Source organism: Apus apus, chromosome 15 (assembly GCF_020740795.1).
Source record: "Apus apus isolate bApuApu2 chromosome 15, bApuApu2.pri.cur, whole genome shotgun sequence".
Lineage (NCBI taxonomy): Eukaryota > Metazoa > Chordata > Aves > Apodiformes > Apodidae > Apus > Apus apus.
Genome location: NC_067296.1, coordinates 13,342,169 through 13,359,420, shown reverse-complemented (window position 1 = coordinate 13,359,420; position 17,252 = coordinate 13,342,169). Strand labels below are relative to the sequence as shown.

The window sequence follows — 17,252 nt, the reverse complement described above, 5'->3', positions numbered from 1 at the left end:
TCTTGGTGCTCTGGTGCCTAGATCTGATCTCTCAATGGTGAAGGAGCACAGGAAGTGAGGGGGGAAGTGCTGTGCAGTGAAGGGCTGAGTTGAGCACAGACACTTGTTCTTGTGCCCCCCTTGGGTATGAGCAACCATTGGGTGCCTGACTGGTCTGCATAACAGAAACCAGGGGCACCACAGCAAGGGGTGGTCTGGGATGAAAGGTCCCATGCCAGCACATAAGCAATTAGGCAAAGGGGTTGGGAGACTCTCTCTTGGTTATAAATTCCATGTCATCAGTACAATATGGGCTGGCAGAAGCATTCCTGTTGAGCTGCAGTTTGGGGGGTGGCTGTTTGCTGTCCTTGACCAAGCAATTGCTTCTCCACCAATGGTTTCCTCTTTTGGGTTGTCTTCCCACCATTTCTCACCCTCTCTTTCCTCCTTTCTTCCACATGATTTCCTAAAGTGCTCTCCCCCCAGCACTGCTTGCTGTCCCCTGGCCATGGAAACCCTGAGAGGGGCTGTTCTGGCCAGCCCTGCTTAGGGTAGTAGTAACTACCTACTAATGATCCAACTCCTAACCACTAGTTGTAACTACACCATTATTTTTTTCCAAAAGGAAAATGCTTTCCCTGCTCTATGAATTTATTCTCTACTTCTTGGAAGAGCTAAACTGGCCTGATTTCTATATTTCTACCCTGTCAGTTTTTTAATTGTGCAATCTTTTCTTAGTAGGAATGAGAGTGTGAAATATGGCACAGCAGAACTTCATTAGGTGGCCAGACACAAATGGCTCAGCATAAGTTGCTAAGAAAGCACTTCCCTTGTTGCTGCAGGGGCCTCCCTGAGTGTGTAGCCTGTGCCAGCTTCCCTGTAAGTGTTTTGCCAAGGAGCAGGCAGGAGATACAGCAATCTGGATTCGAAGGGTTGCTTCAGTCCTGGCAGGGAGATGGCGATATGCCTCGAGTGGCTTTTGGCAGCATTGCCTTGCTCTGCTCACAGTTCTGAGCACACTTGCAGCAGCTGGGGGAAACGCAGCCTCTCGGATGGTGCTGTTCCACTGCTCTGTGCTGGGGCTCGCAGCCGGATTTCCACATTGCTCTTCCTCCTTCCCTGGTCTGATCCTGTTTCATCTCCTTTTTCTTTTTTGTCCATCTGGCTGCTTGGTGAGGAGAGTTGGTGGGAGCTACCTCTGAAGTTTATAGGCTGTGCTTACAGTAACATGTTAAGCTTCTCCCTGTTTACTCGAGTGTGAAACACAGTCCCTCCTGCAACCCCCTGGTCTGAGTTAATAATTCAAATCCTGCTGGTAAGACACATGAGCATCTGTCTGTCCAGCTGCCATACTGATTGACTCTTCAGCATGTACTTAAGAAACATTCAGAGAGGCTTGAAAAAATTGGTGTTGTATATTTTGACGTATTCCTTTGGCTTTTCCCCCTGGAATTATTCATCTTGGAATGGCGAATTTTTTTCTTACCCTTCCTTTATATTTTCTCTTGTCTACATAGTGCTTTGATCTGAATCCAGAGTCATGGTGGTGGTCTAAATCTCCTCTTGAAATGAAAGCAGCCCTTATTAGTCAGATGGGGGTTATTTCTATTCCAGAGAATCTGGATGGCATCTTGAGACTATTTTGTACCTGGCAAAAATACTGTGAGCAGGATGAATAAATGCATGTGTAATTCAAACTGTCCCCCAACTCCACCTAAATTTAGAAACTGGAAGCATGAGATTTGGCCTTTAAATGCTGAAGTATTGTCAACAAGCATGCTGAGAGACAAGGAAAGTGCTTCTCTGTTGTCTCAGGATGATACAGCTATTCAGCACACATGCCTAAAACACAAACATATTTTCTGTTTTGATAAGAAATGTTTCCAAGTGAAAAGATGTAAAATTATTCTGCTGTCAAGCTCTGGGGGCTCCCATACAGGGCTGAATTTGTTTCCAGCGCCATTATAGTGCTGGGTTGCCTGATAATTAAAGAAATTTGGGGGTGGTTCAGAAGGCTGCTAACAAGAAATAAAACCATCTCTGATAGTGTCCCTTAGAAAATAATTTTAGAACAGCTTTAAAAAAACTGCTTTAGAAATGGAACACAGCTGGCTCTGTGGGTGTCAGAGGTAGGTGTGAGTTTCCCCATGGACACGGGGAAGGAGGTTGGGAAAGGAAAATAGACTCTGTGAAATGTAGGTACTACAGTTTTAGTGCTGTTCTCTTCCTTCTCATGCTGACGGCAAATGGATGGTAAACAGGTGCTACAACAGTTCAGAGGGATATGTGATTTTCTTGGCTGGCCTTCAATGTGATCCTGAGAAGGAGCTCCTACCACTCTTTGCTCATATTTGTCTTTAGGCTGAAGGTTAGAGAGGAAGTGCCAGCCCTTCAAATAGCAGCCTGTCAAGAAACAAGGCGAGTGAGGTTACACACAGCTCACTCTCCCTCCCTGCAGCAGGGCTTGCTCACTTCTGGGATTCATTAACATCTTCCAACCTGCATACCCTTCTGGGGAGTATTTCAGTGTGTTTAGACTTCAGATGCTTTGCAGAAAGGTTTTGGGAAACAGCTGTTTCCTGAACTTTCCTCCAGCTTGTTCTTTTCTCCTGATTTTAGTGTGCTGTTCCTATTCCATAGTTACAGTTCCCTTCAACCTTCTCCTAGAAAATGAAGCTGGCAATCTGCAGGAGACATCCTGGGATTTTCTTTTCCCCAGCCCTCCAGAAAGCACTGAGCAACTGGAGGTGAATTAAGTTATTTTCTTGAATGCTCATTTATTGTGGCCCATCAAGGCAGGTGTCCTCTGAGGCCATCCATCCAGACACACAGCATTGCTTTGGCTGTTGAGACCTCTCATTCATGCTGTCCCTGTGCCCTGCAGTGCTCCAGACAGATGCTTGTTCAGAAGGGTGTCTCTGAACGTGAGGGCATCCACAGTCCCTGTGTGCAATCAGTATTCATTTTACATCTGTGAGATGGATGGCCCATGTGTGCGAGTCGTCGTGGTGCTTTTAGAATCCAAATGTGTTCAGTTTCTCCAATCTGTTCTTAACTTAAGTACTATTTATTTATTTATTTTGCACAGAGCTGGAGGGTGATTGTAGACAAAAACGAGTGAGTGCTGTTTAGGACCTACTGTTACTCCACCTGCCTTCCTCCAGCCCAGCACCTGTTCTGCTTTTTCAGGCTTAATTCCCAAGTGAAGTTCAGCTTCTGCAGCAAAGTTTAACCAGAGCCTATTTTATGAAGACTGACAAATGAGAGATTCAAGAAGGAATACAGCCTGTTTCTTACTTTGCCAAATACATGTGAGATGCCTGTGTAAGGAGCAGATAAGGCACTGAAGGGGCTTTTTGCATTATGAGGCAGAAGGTTTGGTAAGGCACCATCTGTGAGCTGGGAGAGGGAAGCCCTGGGGAGCGAGGTTAAGAGTAGATCCTGTGGTGCCCCATGGAACAGCTTTGTTTCTGTGCTAATTGGAGGAAGCCCCAGGCAAAGAAATAGGAATTGAATCCCTCTTTTTTGAGTAAAAAAAGAAATAAATTCTGATCTAAAGTGGCCAGTGGCTTGTGGGACAGAGAAGAGCACAGCAGCTTGGAGGGCTGGCTGTGTGCAGGAGGAAAAGTTCTTCTTGGAGAAGATCCATGTGTCTCAGAACATGGAAAACTGGGAGAGAAAGAACAAGCTTTGCAGAAAAGATATAATTTGGTGGCCCTGTGATGTACCAGGGCTACCCAAGAGCAATGCCCAGCAGAGGCAGCAAACCAAAGACTCGGCTACCAAAACCGGGAGAAGCTGGAGGAGAAAACTCTCCAGAAATACAGCTAGCACAGCACCTTGCACTTCGTGCATTATCCTGTAGCTGCCGATCTAATAACTGTTTCCCACATCCTTTAAAATGCAGACAGCTGCCTTCAAACTCCCAACCTTTATCAGACTTCCCTACTGCCTTTGCTATGCTGCATTTTTCCTGGTGCTGTACTTCATCCCTGTGCCCTCCTCCAGCTACTGTAGAACACATCCCATCTGCTGTGGTAATCATGGCAGGAGTTTGGCAGCTGTCTTCTCACTTAATTGTCCACAATTCTTAACATGTGCTTCCTGCACCATATTTTAATAACAGCTCTGAAAAAACATTTTTGGATGGAGTGGCAGGTACCTATACTGGGGCACTTGGTTTCTGTTCACAAGTTTTCTGACTAGCATTCACGTTTCTGCCCTTGGAACTCAAGTTTGCCCCTGGATACAAACACGGACACAGAGTGTATCTGCAGGACTACCTGGCTGGGCTCCCTGTACTGTGCTCCTTTCTCCAGAGTGTAATTCAGAGCAGGAGGCTGGATTAGCTGCTTTGAATTTGTTTTTCCCGTTTGTCTCTTCAGGGAGCTGAGGCAAAGAAACTGCCCCATGAGGTTTCCAGTGTTAGGAAGTGTGAATGCCCCAGGCTCTGACTGCTGCTCTTCTGGGAGCCACTTCTTTCCTACAGGGACTACGTATAATCCTGGAAGAACAATGCCAAGTAGTACATGGATAGGTGCTAAAACCTGCACTGATGGTTAGGTGGGGTGTTTATACCCAGTAGCTGTTTCTTCTCTGTAAAGGCACATAGATTCTCTGCCTGCAAATTTCATAATCTGTCCCATCAGAATAAAACTTCCGAGACTTCTTCTTGTTTTGTGTTCAGAAAGGAGCTGTTGATTCCACCTCAGAGTGACCTGAGAGAGCTGCTGGGGCACCCAGCACTTAGTGCTGCTCATCTGTGAAGTGATGCAGCTGATCTCTTCAGCCAGTTCTGAATTTGTCTTTTCCCATTTGCAGGGAGGGCTTTGCCATGTCTTGTAAGCTCAAAATCCCAAAGCTCTCCTGGGGATACTTCAGTGACTACCACTCTTTTTTCAACTGTGATGCAAGTATTCTCATTTTTAACTGAGCACCTCGTTGCCTACCAAACTCCTGCACTACTTTTGTAGCATTTCATTGTGCAACCCTCCCCACCAATGGCATGGTTTAAATTATTGAACTAGCAAAGATGAGACAGCAAAACAAAAGAAGGCATTCTTGGGATAGAGATGATTAGGAATTGCTGGACAAGTGTTTGCAAGAAGCTGCAATCATCACCATGAGGTCTACTCTGCTGGATAATCTGACCTGAGGCTGACAGTGTGTAAGGTCAGCAGGAGATTCAGAAACACCATATGTGAAGAGTGTGGAAGGAACTTGGACAGAAATTATACAGGAACTTGTATGATGTGCTAAAAGCTGGGAACAGAGGAAGAGCTGTTGGGTTTTGAAACTCACTTTGGGGTTACGAAGTTCATATGAAAAACATGAACTGTCTGGGAAGAGTATACCCATAGCAGATGATTCTGTGACAGGATGCTTAGTGCTGCCTTGGTTACTTTTTTCTTCTATTTTACAAGGTTAATCTCCCAAACCCAAAACATGAGTGTTTCTTTCTGGGTGCAGGAGCCAGTAGTTCAGTGTTCTGGGGTCTGCAGCATACAAACTGTCTTTCTAATTTAGAAGCTTCTCAGATCTGCTTTCAAAATGTGCTACTTGATGGTGGAATAGGTTTGTTGGGTGGGACTGCCTCAGAAATGGTTCCCACCACAGAAGTCTGCCTGTGAAGTACTTCTTAAAAGGGAATATAAAGCAAATTAACTTCAGGTTTTGCATTGGTTAAATGTGACCCCCATCTGACAGCATGTCTGGTGCTCTTAGAGTAAAAGGAGATGTCTTTGCAACTTCTCTCTTTAGGACAGTGAACTCCTGACATTCAACATCTCCCGGCACCAATCGTGGTGGAGTGAAAACGGTCCTGGCTGTGTAAGGAAGGAGGCTTCCGTGTCTGGCATCAAAGGGCTGGACAGCCACTCCTACATCTCCGTGATAGGCTGTGCCCTGGAGTACCGGTACATCGAGGTCATGCACAGCTCCTTCCAGATCCTGATCGCGGTGAGTGCAGTGCTGGGAGTGCTGTGGGGCAGCAGTTTTTGAGGACATGCTGTTTGGGTTGGGTTGTTGTTGTGTTTTTTTCCAGGCACAGAGTTTGGCCCATATTTTCCACCCTGTTTTGTATAATTGGATTGCAGAAGCCTCGGTAAATGTGTTTTTTGTTTGGTGTCTTGTTCTCTCTTATGAGCAATATTGCTTGAAAGAATTGGAAATGGATAGCAGTTATGCATGGACAGGCTGGAGAAGCTCCAGAGAAGGGCCACAAGGATGATCAGAGCATTGGAGGACCTGCCATATGAGGAGAGGTTGAGAAAACTGGGTTTGTTCAGCCTTGAGAAAAGAAGTCTTAGGCGAGACCTTATCACCGTGTTCTAGTACTTCAAGGGTGGCTGCCAAGAAGATGGAGACTCCCTATTTACAAGGAGTCACATGGAAAAGACAAGGGGTGATGGGCACAAGTTGCTCCTGGGGAGATTCCAATTGGACACAGGAGGTAAATTTTTCCCCATGAGGACAGTCAAAAGTCTCCCAAGAGAAGTGGTGGATTCCCCCACATAGGACACTTTTAAGTCTCAGCTTGACAGGGAGCTGAACCATCTCATATAAGCTGTAATAGTACTTAGAAAGGTTGGACCAGATAATCCTTGAGGTCCCTTCCAACCTGGAATTCTATGATTCTGTGATTACATGGAACCACATAACAAATCATTCTGTATCCCTGCTGGGGTGTGGAAAACCCTGTTTTGACAAGGACAGAGATCCCTCTGAAGATGCATTTCTCTTATACCACATGAGTTAGTGATGAGTGGTGGAGTACATCTATGCACATTTGCTGTGAAGAAATAAAAGGAGAAGATACTTATCTCCAGAACATGAAAGAAACTTTAAGGAAGTAAAAAGTGTATTTTCTTTCTGCTGACACCCAAGATACATTCATTAAATGTTTTCAGCAACTCTTCTTTATTGGTGTCTTCCACAGGCTTTTTAAAGTACTCTGCAGTAATTCGATGTCCTTCATGTTCACTGTTAATGAATTGTTTCTCACTTGTCTAAAATTAACTGAAACAAAATGCCTGTTGTCCCCCTTGCTTGGTGGGCAGTCTTGCATTCTGTAGCTGCATTGGAGTTAGCAGCCCGTGTCTTTCTAATCTGCTTTGGTTTGTTACTGTGTTGTTAATGGCTTTAAGTACAAACCGATGTGGACTTGCGAAATGATCTCATTGCAGCTTTCAGTTCTGGCTTAAAAAAGAAGGGTAACTTGCCCTGATTAGAAGGTAAAGGATAATAAATAGGGGAAAATCCAAGTTTCTGGACTGCCAAGTACTGCTCTGCACGTTTTTGGTATAACTTTCCACTGTCTTGATCCTGCATTTCCTATTAGCTGGGATGATCTGTGTGACCCAGTGAACTGCAGGGAGGGGTGGAAGACTCTGACCCTTTCTTGCCTTGTCACGAGAAGGAGGCAGATGGAGAAGCTCCTGTTTCCTGAGTTGGATGGACTCCCTGGCACGTGTGCTGGCTGTTAATATTTGGTTACTTCTCTGTCAGGGAAAATGATCTGCATTAAACTGTCAGAGTTGCTTTTATGCATGTGTATGAGAGAGGCAAACCTATGTATCTAGAAGGATGGAGCCTGTTGTTTTTTTTTTTATAAAGGGCCATTAGCTGGAACAGGATTGATGCTGCTAAGCTGGTGCTGTCCCGGAGTTTGGTGAAACAATTGATAGACTTTGAAGTCAGAACATCCCAGACATTTAAAGTTTGTCCCTGTTAGGATCCTTCCCAAAGGCTTGAGCTGTCACTGGCCCCTGTACCCCAGGCTAGAGGCTCAGCCAACAAATGGTCCTGAGTTTGTTTGGAATGGACCTTCGTTTTACAGCAGATTGGTAGCTTGGGCACGTGGTCCTGAGCTAAGTATTCCCACCAATATGGAGGAGTCTGTGCCTCTGGGAGTGTTTTCTCCTTTGTTTCTTCCCAGAGGTACATGACAATATTCTCTGTGCATCTGCAAAATACAACAGTGGACCAGAAGGGGAGACAGAGGAGGGAACTATCAGACAAAATAGGATTTATGCAAGTATTTTCTCTCTCTGTCTCCCCAAGATTGAAATTGCAGTGGATTTTTGAATCCTAAACCCTAGAAATGAGGCTAAAATACTGACATGCAAGAAAGCCATATGGGCTGAGATCTGCAGAGTGAACTATACTTCTGCTTGTCCTGTAATAGAGTATTGAAGCCCCAGGCCTGTAACTCTTGCCAGCTCTGAAACGTTCATATAATTTTGTCATGCAGTGGGATAAACAGAGCTTTTCCTCTCTGCTTTGCTGAGGTGAGGCAGAAAGAAAGCCTCTTCACTTCCTCACTCAGGCCTTGCCTGAAAACAGTCGGCCACTTCTCTCCCTTTTTAGTCTCTGAGGGTCAAACTTTTTGATCCCTGCCAGTATCTTTATCTCTTCTCTTTATCTCATTTTAAGGCAGATTTTATTACAGGCTGCCATCCTTCCCAGAGTGGGTGGCAGGTTCTGTGCTGCAGACAGGCAGGGCAACCAGATCAATAGTACAAAAAAACATCACTAGGAACTTGAAGGCTCAGGGATGCAGCAAGGGACGTGACCTACTTCCTCCCTTGTCTGCCACACATTTGAGACTGGAATAGTCAGTTCTCTGTTAAGAAGGTCAAGGGACAGGCAAAATTGTTTTTTCTCTAGGTTGGTGTATTTTTTTGCTTTGCCTAATGGTTTTTTAGCAGTTGTGGGGTGGGAGGTTATAGGTTTGGGGATTTTTTGGGTTTTTTTATTTATTCCAGACATGCTAGTGTGAAATCCATGTTCATTAACTCTGCAGTACCCAGCTGTGGACATTTTGTTTGTTTTCTGGAAATACCAGTTCCTTGAGACTGCTGAGGAACTGCAGTGCACTGAATTGTGTGCTTGGGGTAAGGCTCACTGAATTCAATCTTGCATGCCAAAGGAGACAGAAAGCAAACCTGAGCCCATCTGGTGAGCAGAGTGTTGGCTGTCATCTTGACTCCTGCTGACTATATCATCCTGCTCCTGGGCATACATTTGAAGACACATAAGGTCTCGGTCTGCTTTTGCTGAGAGCTTGTCTGTACTCCTCGAAGGCAAAAACAACTCCTTTAATCTGGAATGCAATCAAATTTGGGCATATCCATCACCAGGCATGATACAAGTAGCTGCAGGGACCAATATGAAAATTTTTCTCAGTGCTTTAGCACAGAACACATTGGAGGAAAAAGGCTTTTGTAACATCTTAGGCTGTATTGTTATAGAGGTGTCTCCATAAAACCAATCCTACCAACCCAATTAGGAAATGCAACAGCAACTAGTTTGTGAGGAAAATAAATTGGCTTTGTTTTTATCTTAGCAAGGATTCATCTTGCAGGGAGAGGACTAATTTCTAGTTTTGAAATACCTGGCATAGCTCTGGGCTGTCCATATGGTAGTTCTGAGAGTGGGGAGGGTTAGGCTTTTCCTGAAGCTGCATCGAATGGGATGGAAATTGGAAATGTCTTCCCAACCAAGAGAGCTCACTGCCTGCCTGCCTGCCTGGCTGGCTGCTGGTTTCACCCAGACTGACAGGTTGGAAGGGTCCCAGGAAGGCAGCAATGCAAGCCTTGACAGCAGATGTTATGTGAGAAGCAATGCGCAGGACGGGCTTTGCGGTTGGCAGGAGCTAAATTTTCAGTGGTCATAATTGCATCTGAAGTGTGAAGAAGGTGGAGGAATCAAAGGATTTTGATAGTTTCTTTTTGGCTATCTGGTCACAAAAGCTCTTTCAAAAGCTGGCTTTTTGCTTGCTTGTAGAGACACCATTTCCCCCCTCTCACACCGATGAGAGCATATACACTTTGTTAGCTCTGATTAGAAGTGAAACCTACAGTACATCTGCCCTGGAGGAGGAGACTCAGAACATGGTCTCTGTGGTGGAAAAAACAACGGAAAGTTTTTCTATTGATAGAAGAGTTGAAGAGCCCAGAATCTTCACTAGGACAGATGTAGATGAAAGCTCAGATTTTACATCAGCAACAGTAACATCTCCTAAAATTTGTCTTCCCATCCTTCATGTGTTTTGCACACTAGCAGCCAGCTGGTCTCTTTCTGTGGATCTTGCTGTAATTCAGTCTTTCTGGCTCCAGCACTTTAGTTCAGTGCTGCTGTTTTATGAACACTTCTCAGCTCACTATTAAAAAGTTAACTGCAGATGACTGAGGGGTAGAGGGATGTACAGATTTATGTTCTCTTCATTCCCTTTGGGCACACTTGTCTCTTCCTGTACTTTCTGCTCATTTCATTTGCCGGCAGAATGCCTGGGACATCCCAGCTCCAGCCTCTTTTGTTGGGCAGCGTGTGCATTCCCAGCCTGTCTGACAGGCTCACTGAACACACCTGCCCATGACATGTGTTCCTAATAAAAATCTTAATTGGACTCGTGCAGCCTGGAGGAACCTGGTACTGAACATGCAGATCAATTGGAGAAGCAGCAGCAAAAGCTAAAGCCCAAGAACATTCTTCAGGGAATTAGAGCAATAGCTTAGTGTCATTTTACATCACAGATGTTTCTCCCCTCTTCCACCTTCCCTACATAATTTGTGAACATCTAAGAATTATTGCTATTTCCCTGGGATATTAGAGCTTAAACTCCTCTTTTGTATTGAGTTCAGCAGTCGAGATGACACTCTGAGCAAGAGTGAAGTTACTTTCAAATTCTTGGCCTCCTTGAAGTTGTCTGTTCTATATTAATTGCTGCTAAACCTGGTGGTATTTGGGAGCTTGCTACCTCTTCATCAAGGACAGAGTGAGAAAGGAACTGCTGGTGTCTCCCACATTCTAGCAGCCTCTTCCAGTAAAAAGGACTGGGTAATAGGAGCAGCATTTTTTCTCTGTAGCTGTATTTTATTCATAATCACACAGAAGGTGAGACACTGGAAGTCCCAGGAGTTCATTTCATCCCTGAGCTGATATATTTAATTATAACTCAGGTCAGCCCATAGAGAAGTGCAATTCATGTTCATGTTGTATCTCTCTTCCCTCCTTGCCACCAAAACTACCGTGTTCTGACCAGGTCACAAGCCTAGAAAAATGTCTTTGAATAAAATGTGCCATTAAATAAACAATTTCTTTTTATTCATGAAGCTCATGTAAAGAAGGAATGGATTATAGGGTCAATTAAAAGTAAACTTTTAACACTAAACAGATAATTTTTAAACAAAGACAGGAGACTCAAGAAATAAAGAAAACCCTCCATTCCACTGGAGCTAGAATTAGAGATTTGAGGGAGTTCACTTAACTCACTAGCTTTGGGCTGCTTGGTTTGCTTTTCTGAATGCAAAAGGTCACCCTAGTCATAAACAGAAAAATGTATGGAGTGAAAGGAGTGATAGTTGAGTGTTATGAGGCATTAATTTCTGTGCAAAATGAACTTCCCAAGTCAATCTTAGTACTTGCTTTGTGCTTCTGAATCATGAAGAATTTTCAGAGCTTTAACAGGTTCCCCATGACAGTATAGCTGATAATCTTTCATGCATTCTGCCCAAGTTGGGCAGATAAGTCACTTTCATTGTTAATATTATCAGCTCCCTGACACAGGTATCACATAAGGTTTGTGTGTATATGTTACAGAGCATAACATTGAGTGGATTCAGGGCTGTCACTTTGCATGGCTGTTTATGCAAAGTTCCTATTCTGAGGCATGATCTGGGGAAAGATAAAATCTTCCTAGAGTTCCCTTAGAATCAGGACACATTCAAGATGCATCTTCCTGCTTGGCTTGCTGTCTGTTTGTAAATAGCATGGTTTGACCTTATATCCTATAAAGTGTAAAAAGCTGGGTCTTCATGCTGGAAGGATGAGGAGCGCCCGGCGCTGGTCGGGCAGCCCAGGCTCTAGGCGGGCGCAGCGGCGGGGGCCGCGTCAGCACCACGGCCAGCTCCTGCCCCGCGGCCCCGGCCCCCGCGGCCTTCCCAGGCACGAAACAGCTGCCCAGGTTCTCTGTTGGCACTGCAAGCAAGAGAAGACACCTCTGGTTATTCTGATTTTTTTGGGGGGGAGGTTTTGTGCGCGTGAGTCTGTGTTTTCTGGTTGTTGGTTTTTCGTCTGCCTTTAAAAAGCGACGGTTCTGCTCAGAGGCCATTCTAAAAGTCAGCAGGTAAAATGAGATTGGGCACTGCATGTGGCTTTGTGGTTACCTTAGGTGGAATCATTTTGGCTGGAAAAGCCCAGAAGGATTTTGTATTATTATTACTATTTTGTTTTATTTTATTTTTCTGTCTTCTCCCTGGCATGAAGTCCTTTGTAGCGCATTGAAACCTAGTACCAAGCAGCCCTGGTCTCAAAAATGCCCAGCAGGGGAATGAGGGAGTCCACAGAGCTACCTCTGCTACTCTGAGGTACTGGCCATGCTTCCATCAGGCTCACCCAAGAGGAAGGGGCAGAGCTGGCTTGTCTTGGAGATTATTCTAGAAAATTGTAAAGGAAATGCAAGGTTTAGTGAAGCTACAAAAACATTCCATTTCCTTCTAACAAGGTGTTTTTATTTTTGGCAGGAGGAGCTGTTGAAATTACAAATGCCTTATAACTCCCCAGTAGAAATCTCATTATCTTGCCTTTTGTTTTCTGGTGTGATGTATTTTTCTGTCCTATTAAAAATGAATGGACTCTACTTTTCAAGCCCTCCCATGCATCATTCTGTCTTCCCTTGGAGTGAGTCACTGCGTGTTACTCTCCAGCTCTTGATCAAAAGAATTGAATTCACAGTGGAAAACAATTATGTCTCACAATAACTTTACTAATACAGTTACTGTCAACCAAGATCTCACTAAGTGGGGTGTTATGTGAAGATGTAAAATGAAGGATAGAGAGGATATTTGATTAACAGGAAGAAGGAAAAGCAGAATAAAACCTTGCTGGATCTAGAATGCTTAACTCCCATAGAACCAGAAGTTTGTTTCTCTGTTGAGAATGAGCAACAACTTGCTGCTGAAGCTGAATGAGCCAGTTCTGATGCTTAGCTACCAGCTAAGGACAGGCCCACCGAGATGTTTTAAATTGATTTTTTATGTTCACACTGGTTTTCTGCTCTAAAGACAGCTCTGAGTGATGTGTTGATGTGAGGACCACACCATGCTGTTATCTGAAAGGCACCCCATTGTTTCACTGCTCCTTCCCTGCTCTATCCGGTTCCCAGGAGGTGGCACTTTACTGCTAACCTATGCAATTCATGAATGGAGCCCATTGCTGTCATCTTGTGTGTTTCTCACCATGTCTGGCCCATTTGCTTTGCAGGACCAACACCTGATTAGCCCACACAGAAGTGTTTATTCTCCAAAGATAGAAAGAACCTTAGAAATTTTAGAGATACAGTAGGACTGGAATTTCTTTTCAACTATTTGTTGATCTTCAAGCCTAGTTTACTAAAGGTTTCACTGTCTCAGAACACTGCAGCCAGCACATCACCACTTTTATGGTTAACTGAGTTTCTACTTCATCTGCATAAAAACTACTCATATCTGGTTGGTAGTTCCTGCCCTGAAGTAATTTCTCTTCCTTTGCACACCCCTTATGACAGGAATACAGAGCTGATGAGTTCTCGTCCCTGGACCTCTGTTGGTAAACCCTACCCCTGTGTGTTCATGGCTGTCTGTCTAGAATGCTGTGCAGGGCACTCTCCTGCATCCTCACCACTTCTTACAGAGAGTGAATTTAGCACAGTAGTTTCAATGTCAAAAAAGTGAGTCCATGGTCTTGCCAATTGTTCTGACAACCCCAGGCTGCTCCTCTGAACCTCAGGATTGGTCTTGCAAGTTTTTTGTTTGGGCCTTTGAGTATGGTCCCAGCAGGGTCTTCCCATAACCTCCACCTGCACTCTGTACCTTACAGCACACATGTCTTGGCCCCACCATTCCAGTAATGCTGCCAGGGTGACAGTAACTGTTGGCTGTTGAAGTCATGCGAAGTGGGTTTTCACCAGTGTTGCAAATTTGATGCTAAAAGTCTTTACTCTTTATTTTCCAGCTGGTGGGCTTTGTCTACGCCTGTTACGTTGTTAGTGTTTTTACAGAAGAAGAAGACAGCTGTAAGTATTGATCAACAGATCCCTTGGCAAAGATTTAACTGAATTTAATTTCTCTCTCAGATGTTTGTCTATCAGGGCTGAGTTGCCGTCAGACTTCTTTCCATCTCTCTATCTGTGTGATATGGTACTACCTGCCTTTCGAGGATCAGCTGCTTTTACTGTGAGGTTTTTTCCCTATGCCACCATCTGTTAGATGCTGTAATTCTGCTACTCTTCCAGCCCCAAAAAGCTTGATGCTGGCTGCTCACTCAGGCCAGGCTTTAGAGAAGCTGGGCAGCTGCTTCTGCTCTCAGGCTTACCTAGCTTAATGCCACTGAACTGTTACCATTGTAGCTAGGAGTACCCACAACAAAGAACACAGCCAACCTGCTGAGTATCATATGCCACAAGCTGAGGATGAGGCAGAGCATGAGATTTCCTGCAAAGAACCAACCTGACCACTTCATTTAAAAGCAGAGGAAGTGCTATATCTGAATTCCAAGAAGGAGGAAGGAGCTGACTCCTTCGTGTTCAGTGTACAAATATCTTCAGTGTCACGACATGTGCCAGAGAAGAGCAAAGACTCAGAGGAATCACATGGGCGGCTGGGTCTGTGGGATCTCTCCAGATATCTATAACCTGCTCTTGGATTCTTTACCCTTCTAAAACTCCCTTTGAGAGCAACAATTTTGCAAGCAAAACAACAGATGCACATGGTTCATATAAATATGAAGTCTGATTTTTTTTGGCAATACATGGCCTTTCTGTGTGTGAATTCTCAGTGTGTTTGAATCGGTCAAGTCTTACTGAAATCAATGGGTCTGGGCCAGTTTTCTTAAGGTAAGGATCTGATCCAAAGGCTTTAAATCCAAGTATCAATTCCTTCATACGTTCATTAGGTTTGTACAAGTAGCTTTGTTGTTTAAAAGAGCAGCTGGCATAGATTTTAGCTGGAAAAAAAACCCAAACAGCTTTCAATGGAATATTTGAAAGTACATGAAGAATGTTTATTTCATAGGAGTGAGATAAGCAATGCATCTCATCTGGCTTGTCCTCATGTTTTTCTGTTGCTTTCTGTCTAGCTGAACTCATTCTACTGACTTTATCGATCACTTGTTTAGAGCTTTGCAGGGCACTTAGCCCAAGTGATACATTGGAAGTACTATTTTTTAAATTAGTCTTCTTTAGGAGTCTTCTATTAGCTAAATAACTTGAGTACTGAGCCTGTTTTGAATGTTGTAAAGTAGTAACTTGACAGAGCTCATTTTTATAGTTGGGATCTGTTAGGAGAGACGACCCCATGGAAGCAGCATTATCTAAAAACACAGCTGTAAATTTCAGATTACTCTTGTGGGTTTTTTTCCACTAACAAAGTCATTTTCCCCCTCAGTTTCCCAGCTTGGAGTTAAAATACCAGCTTGAATAATTAACAATGACAAACCATCAATATTTCACACTCTCAGTGGTAGATTCTTCCAGTGACCCAAACAAATTTGAGCCACGTTTTCATTTTCTCTTCCACTTGTGGTTTCCTTTAAATGTTGCTTTGATATGCAGCATGGAGTAATTATAAGTGCTGAGGCACATTAATCAGGAAGCTCATGCTAACGTGATTTTCATGAGAAAACACAGCAGTAGGGATCTTCTAATGCTGAATTGTGGGCAAGAATATTTTAGATGTGCTCATGTGCTGTAATATATTGCAGCAACAAAGCACAGTCAAGATTTTTTTAAGTGGCTTGGATTTGGGGTGCTTCCATGTTTGGGTGCTCAGATGATAGGATTTCTGTAAGATGCTAACCAGTTAATGAAAATTGCAGTTCTTTAAGGTTTCCTAAACTTAGACATTCTACAACTAAGTTAATATTGTATCTGCTTTTTCAAACTGCAGACTCTCTTGATTTTGAAATGCTCAATAATTTTCATAAGTGGCTGAGAAAAGGTTTAGTCTCACTGGAACCACTGGGAATTATCCCCCCAATTAACTTAGAACCTCTACAGATTATTATCAGTAACTGACACTTGTTCCAAAATCACAGCACCAACAAGATGGAATTTTAGAGAATATGTTGGTTTTGTGTTCCTAAATATATTTTCAAAGGAGTTGGTTTTTTTCCACTTCCAATATAGTTAGTAAATATTTTTTTCTATTGTTTGTTCACTAAAATGTACTGAAATGCTTTAGCTAAAATTTAAAATAATAGTGCCACCTTCAGGAAAGAAAAATAAACAGGCATTTATACAGTTAATAAGCCTCTCCAGTTATTTTAAAATGGCATTTGGACTGGATAGCTTTTACACTTTCAAGCAAAATGCACTAACTTGGCACCAAGAAGTGGTCTTAGGTGAATCTATTTTAAAGGTTTTGGCAAAGCCTACTAGGTCAGCCACAAATCTCAGCACATCATACCCCTGCTGACCTGGCTCTGCTGGCCAGCGCAGTAATATGGACTTGGCCTAATTTCAGGGGAACTAAGAGAGACTTGGAAAATTCTCCTGTGGTTACTAAGGGAATTGTCACTTAAAACTTTCCTTGTTCGGTTATGTTGCTCTTGTGTGAATACTGGAGAAGGGAAGCATTGTTCCTATTTGTATACAATTAAAAGCAACTGAGTTGGCAGCAGGGATGTGAAAAATATCAGAGCTGAGGATAGTGAGGTATTTGCAGTTTCCCAAAGCTGCTGTTGTCTGTTTTGCAGGAAAGACAAGTGGGGCAGGCACTATATAGCCTGCATGGGGGCTGCTGTTCTGCCAACTGCTCCACTGGCACTCTCTCAGGAGCTATTCCCAGCTTCCTTCTTTCATCACATCACTGAAAGGCTCTGGCTTTGGCAGCTCAATTCTCATGTGAAGTCACAGCACGGTGCAACATCCAAGGAGGCTAAGGGAGGCCTCTTGTTTTCTGGAGTCTTCTCTGCTTTAAGTCTTGTGCTAGCTGAATCTTCACCTTGGCACCCTTACCCACTCCAGGAGATCCTGGAAAAGAGGTCTATATAGGCAGAGATTTCCACCAGGCAATCCATACCTGAAAAACCATTTTTCTGTTCTCTCACTGATTTGTGTTATGTCATGACATGCACCAGCTCTCTCATTTCCTTTCAATTTTCTGGCCATGTTTGTTTATTTATTTGAGTTTTGATTTTTTTTCAGTTGATTTCATTGGTGGATTTGATCCATTTCCTCTCTACCATGTCAATGAAAAACCCACCAACCTTTTGTTCAAGCAGACATACCTGTAAGT

The 17,252-nt window shown here is 43.7% G+C and overlaps 1 protein-coding gene across 3 annotated transcripts in view; it reads left to right on the top strand.

Moving 5' to 3' along the window:
- The window catches only part of NKAIN4 (sodium/potassium transporting ATPase interacting 4), a 50,480-nt gene that overhangs the window by 27,764 nt on the left and 5,464 nt on the right, over positions 1-17,252 (top strand). For 2 of the 3 annotated variants that reach the window (XR_007890968.1, XM_051632956.1), the window contains exons 4-6: positions 5,740-5,937; positions 13,972-14,032; positions 17,162-17,246. Coding sequence is in view for 2 of the 3 variants with exons in the window: in XM_051632956.1 (XP_051488916.1) it covers positions 5,740-5,937; positions 13,972-14,032; positions 17,162-17,246 (344 nt within the window). In the remaining variant the exon portion in view is untranslated. The remainder of the gene's footprint in view (positions 1-5,739; positions 5,938-13,971; positions 14,033-17,161; positions 17,247-17,252) is intronic. The other variant, XM_051632958.1, reaches the window with a different exon arrangement.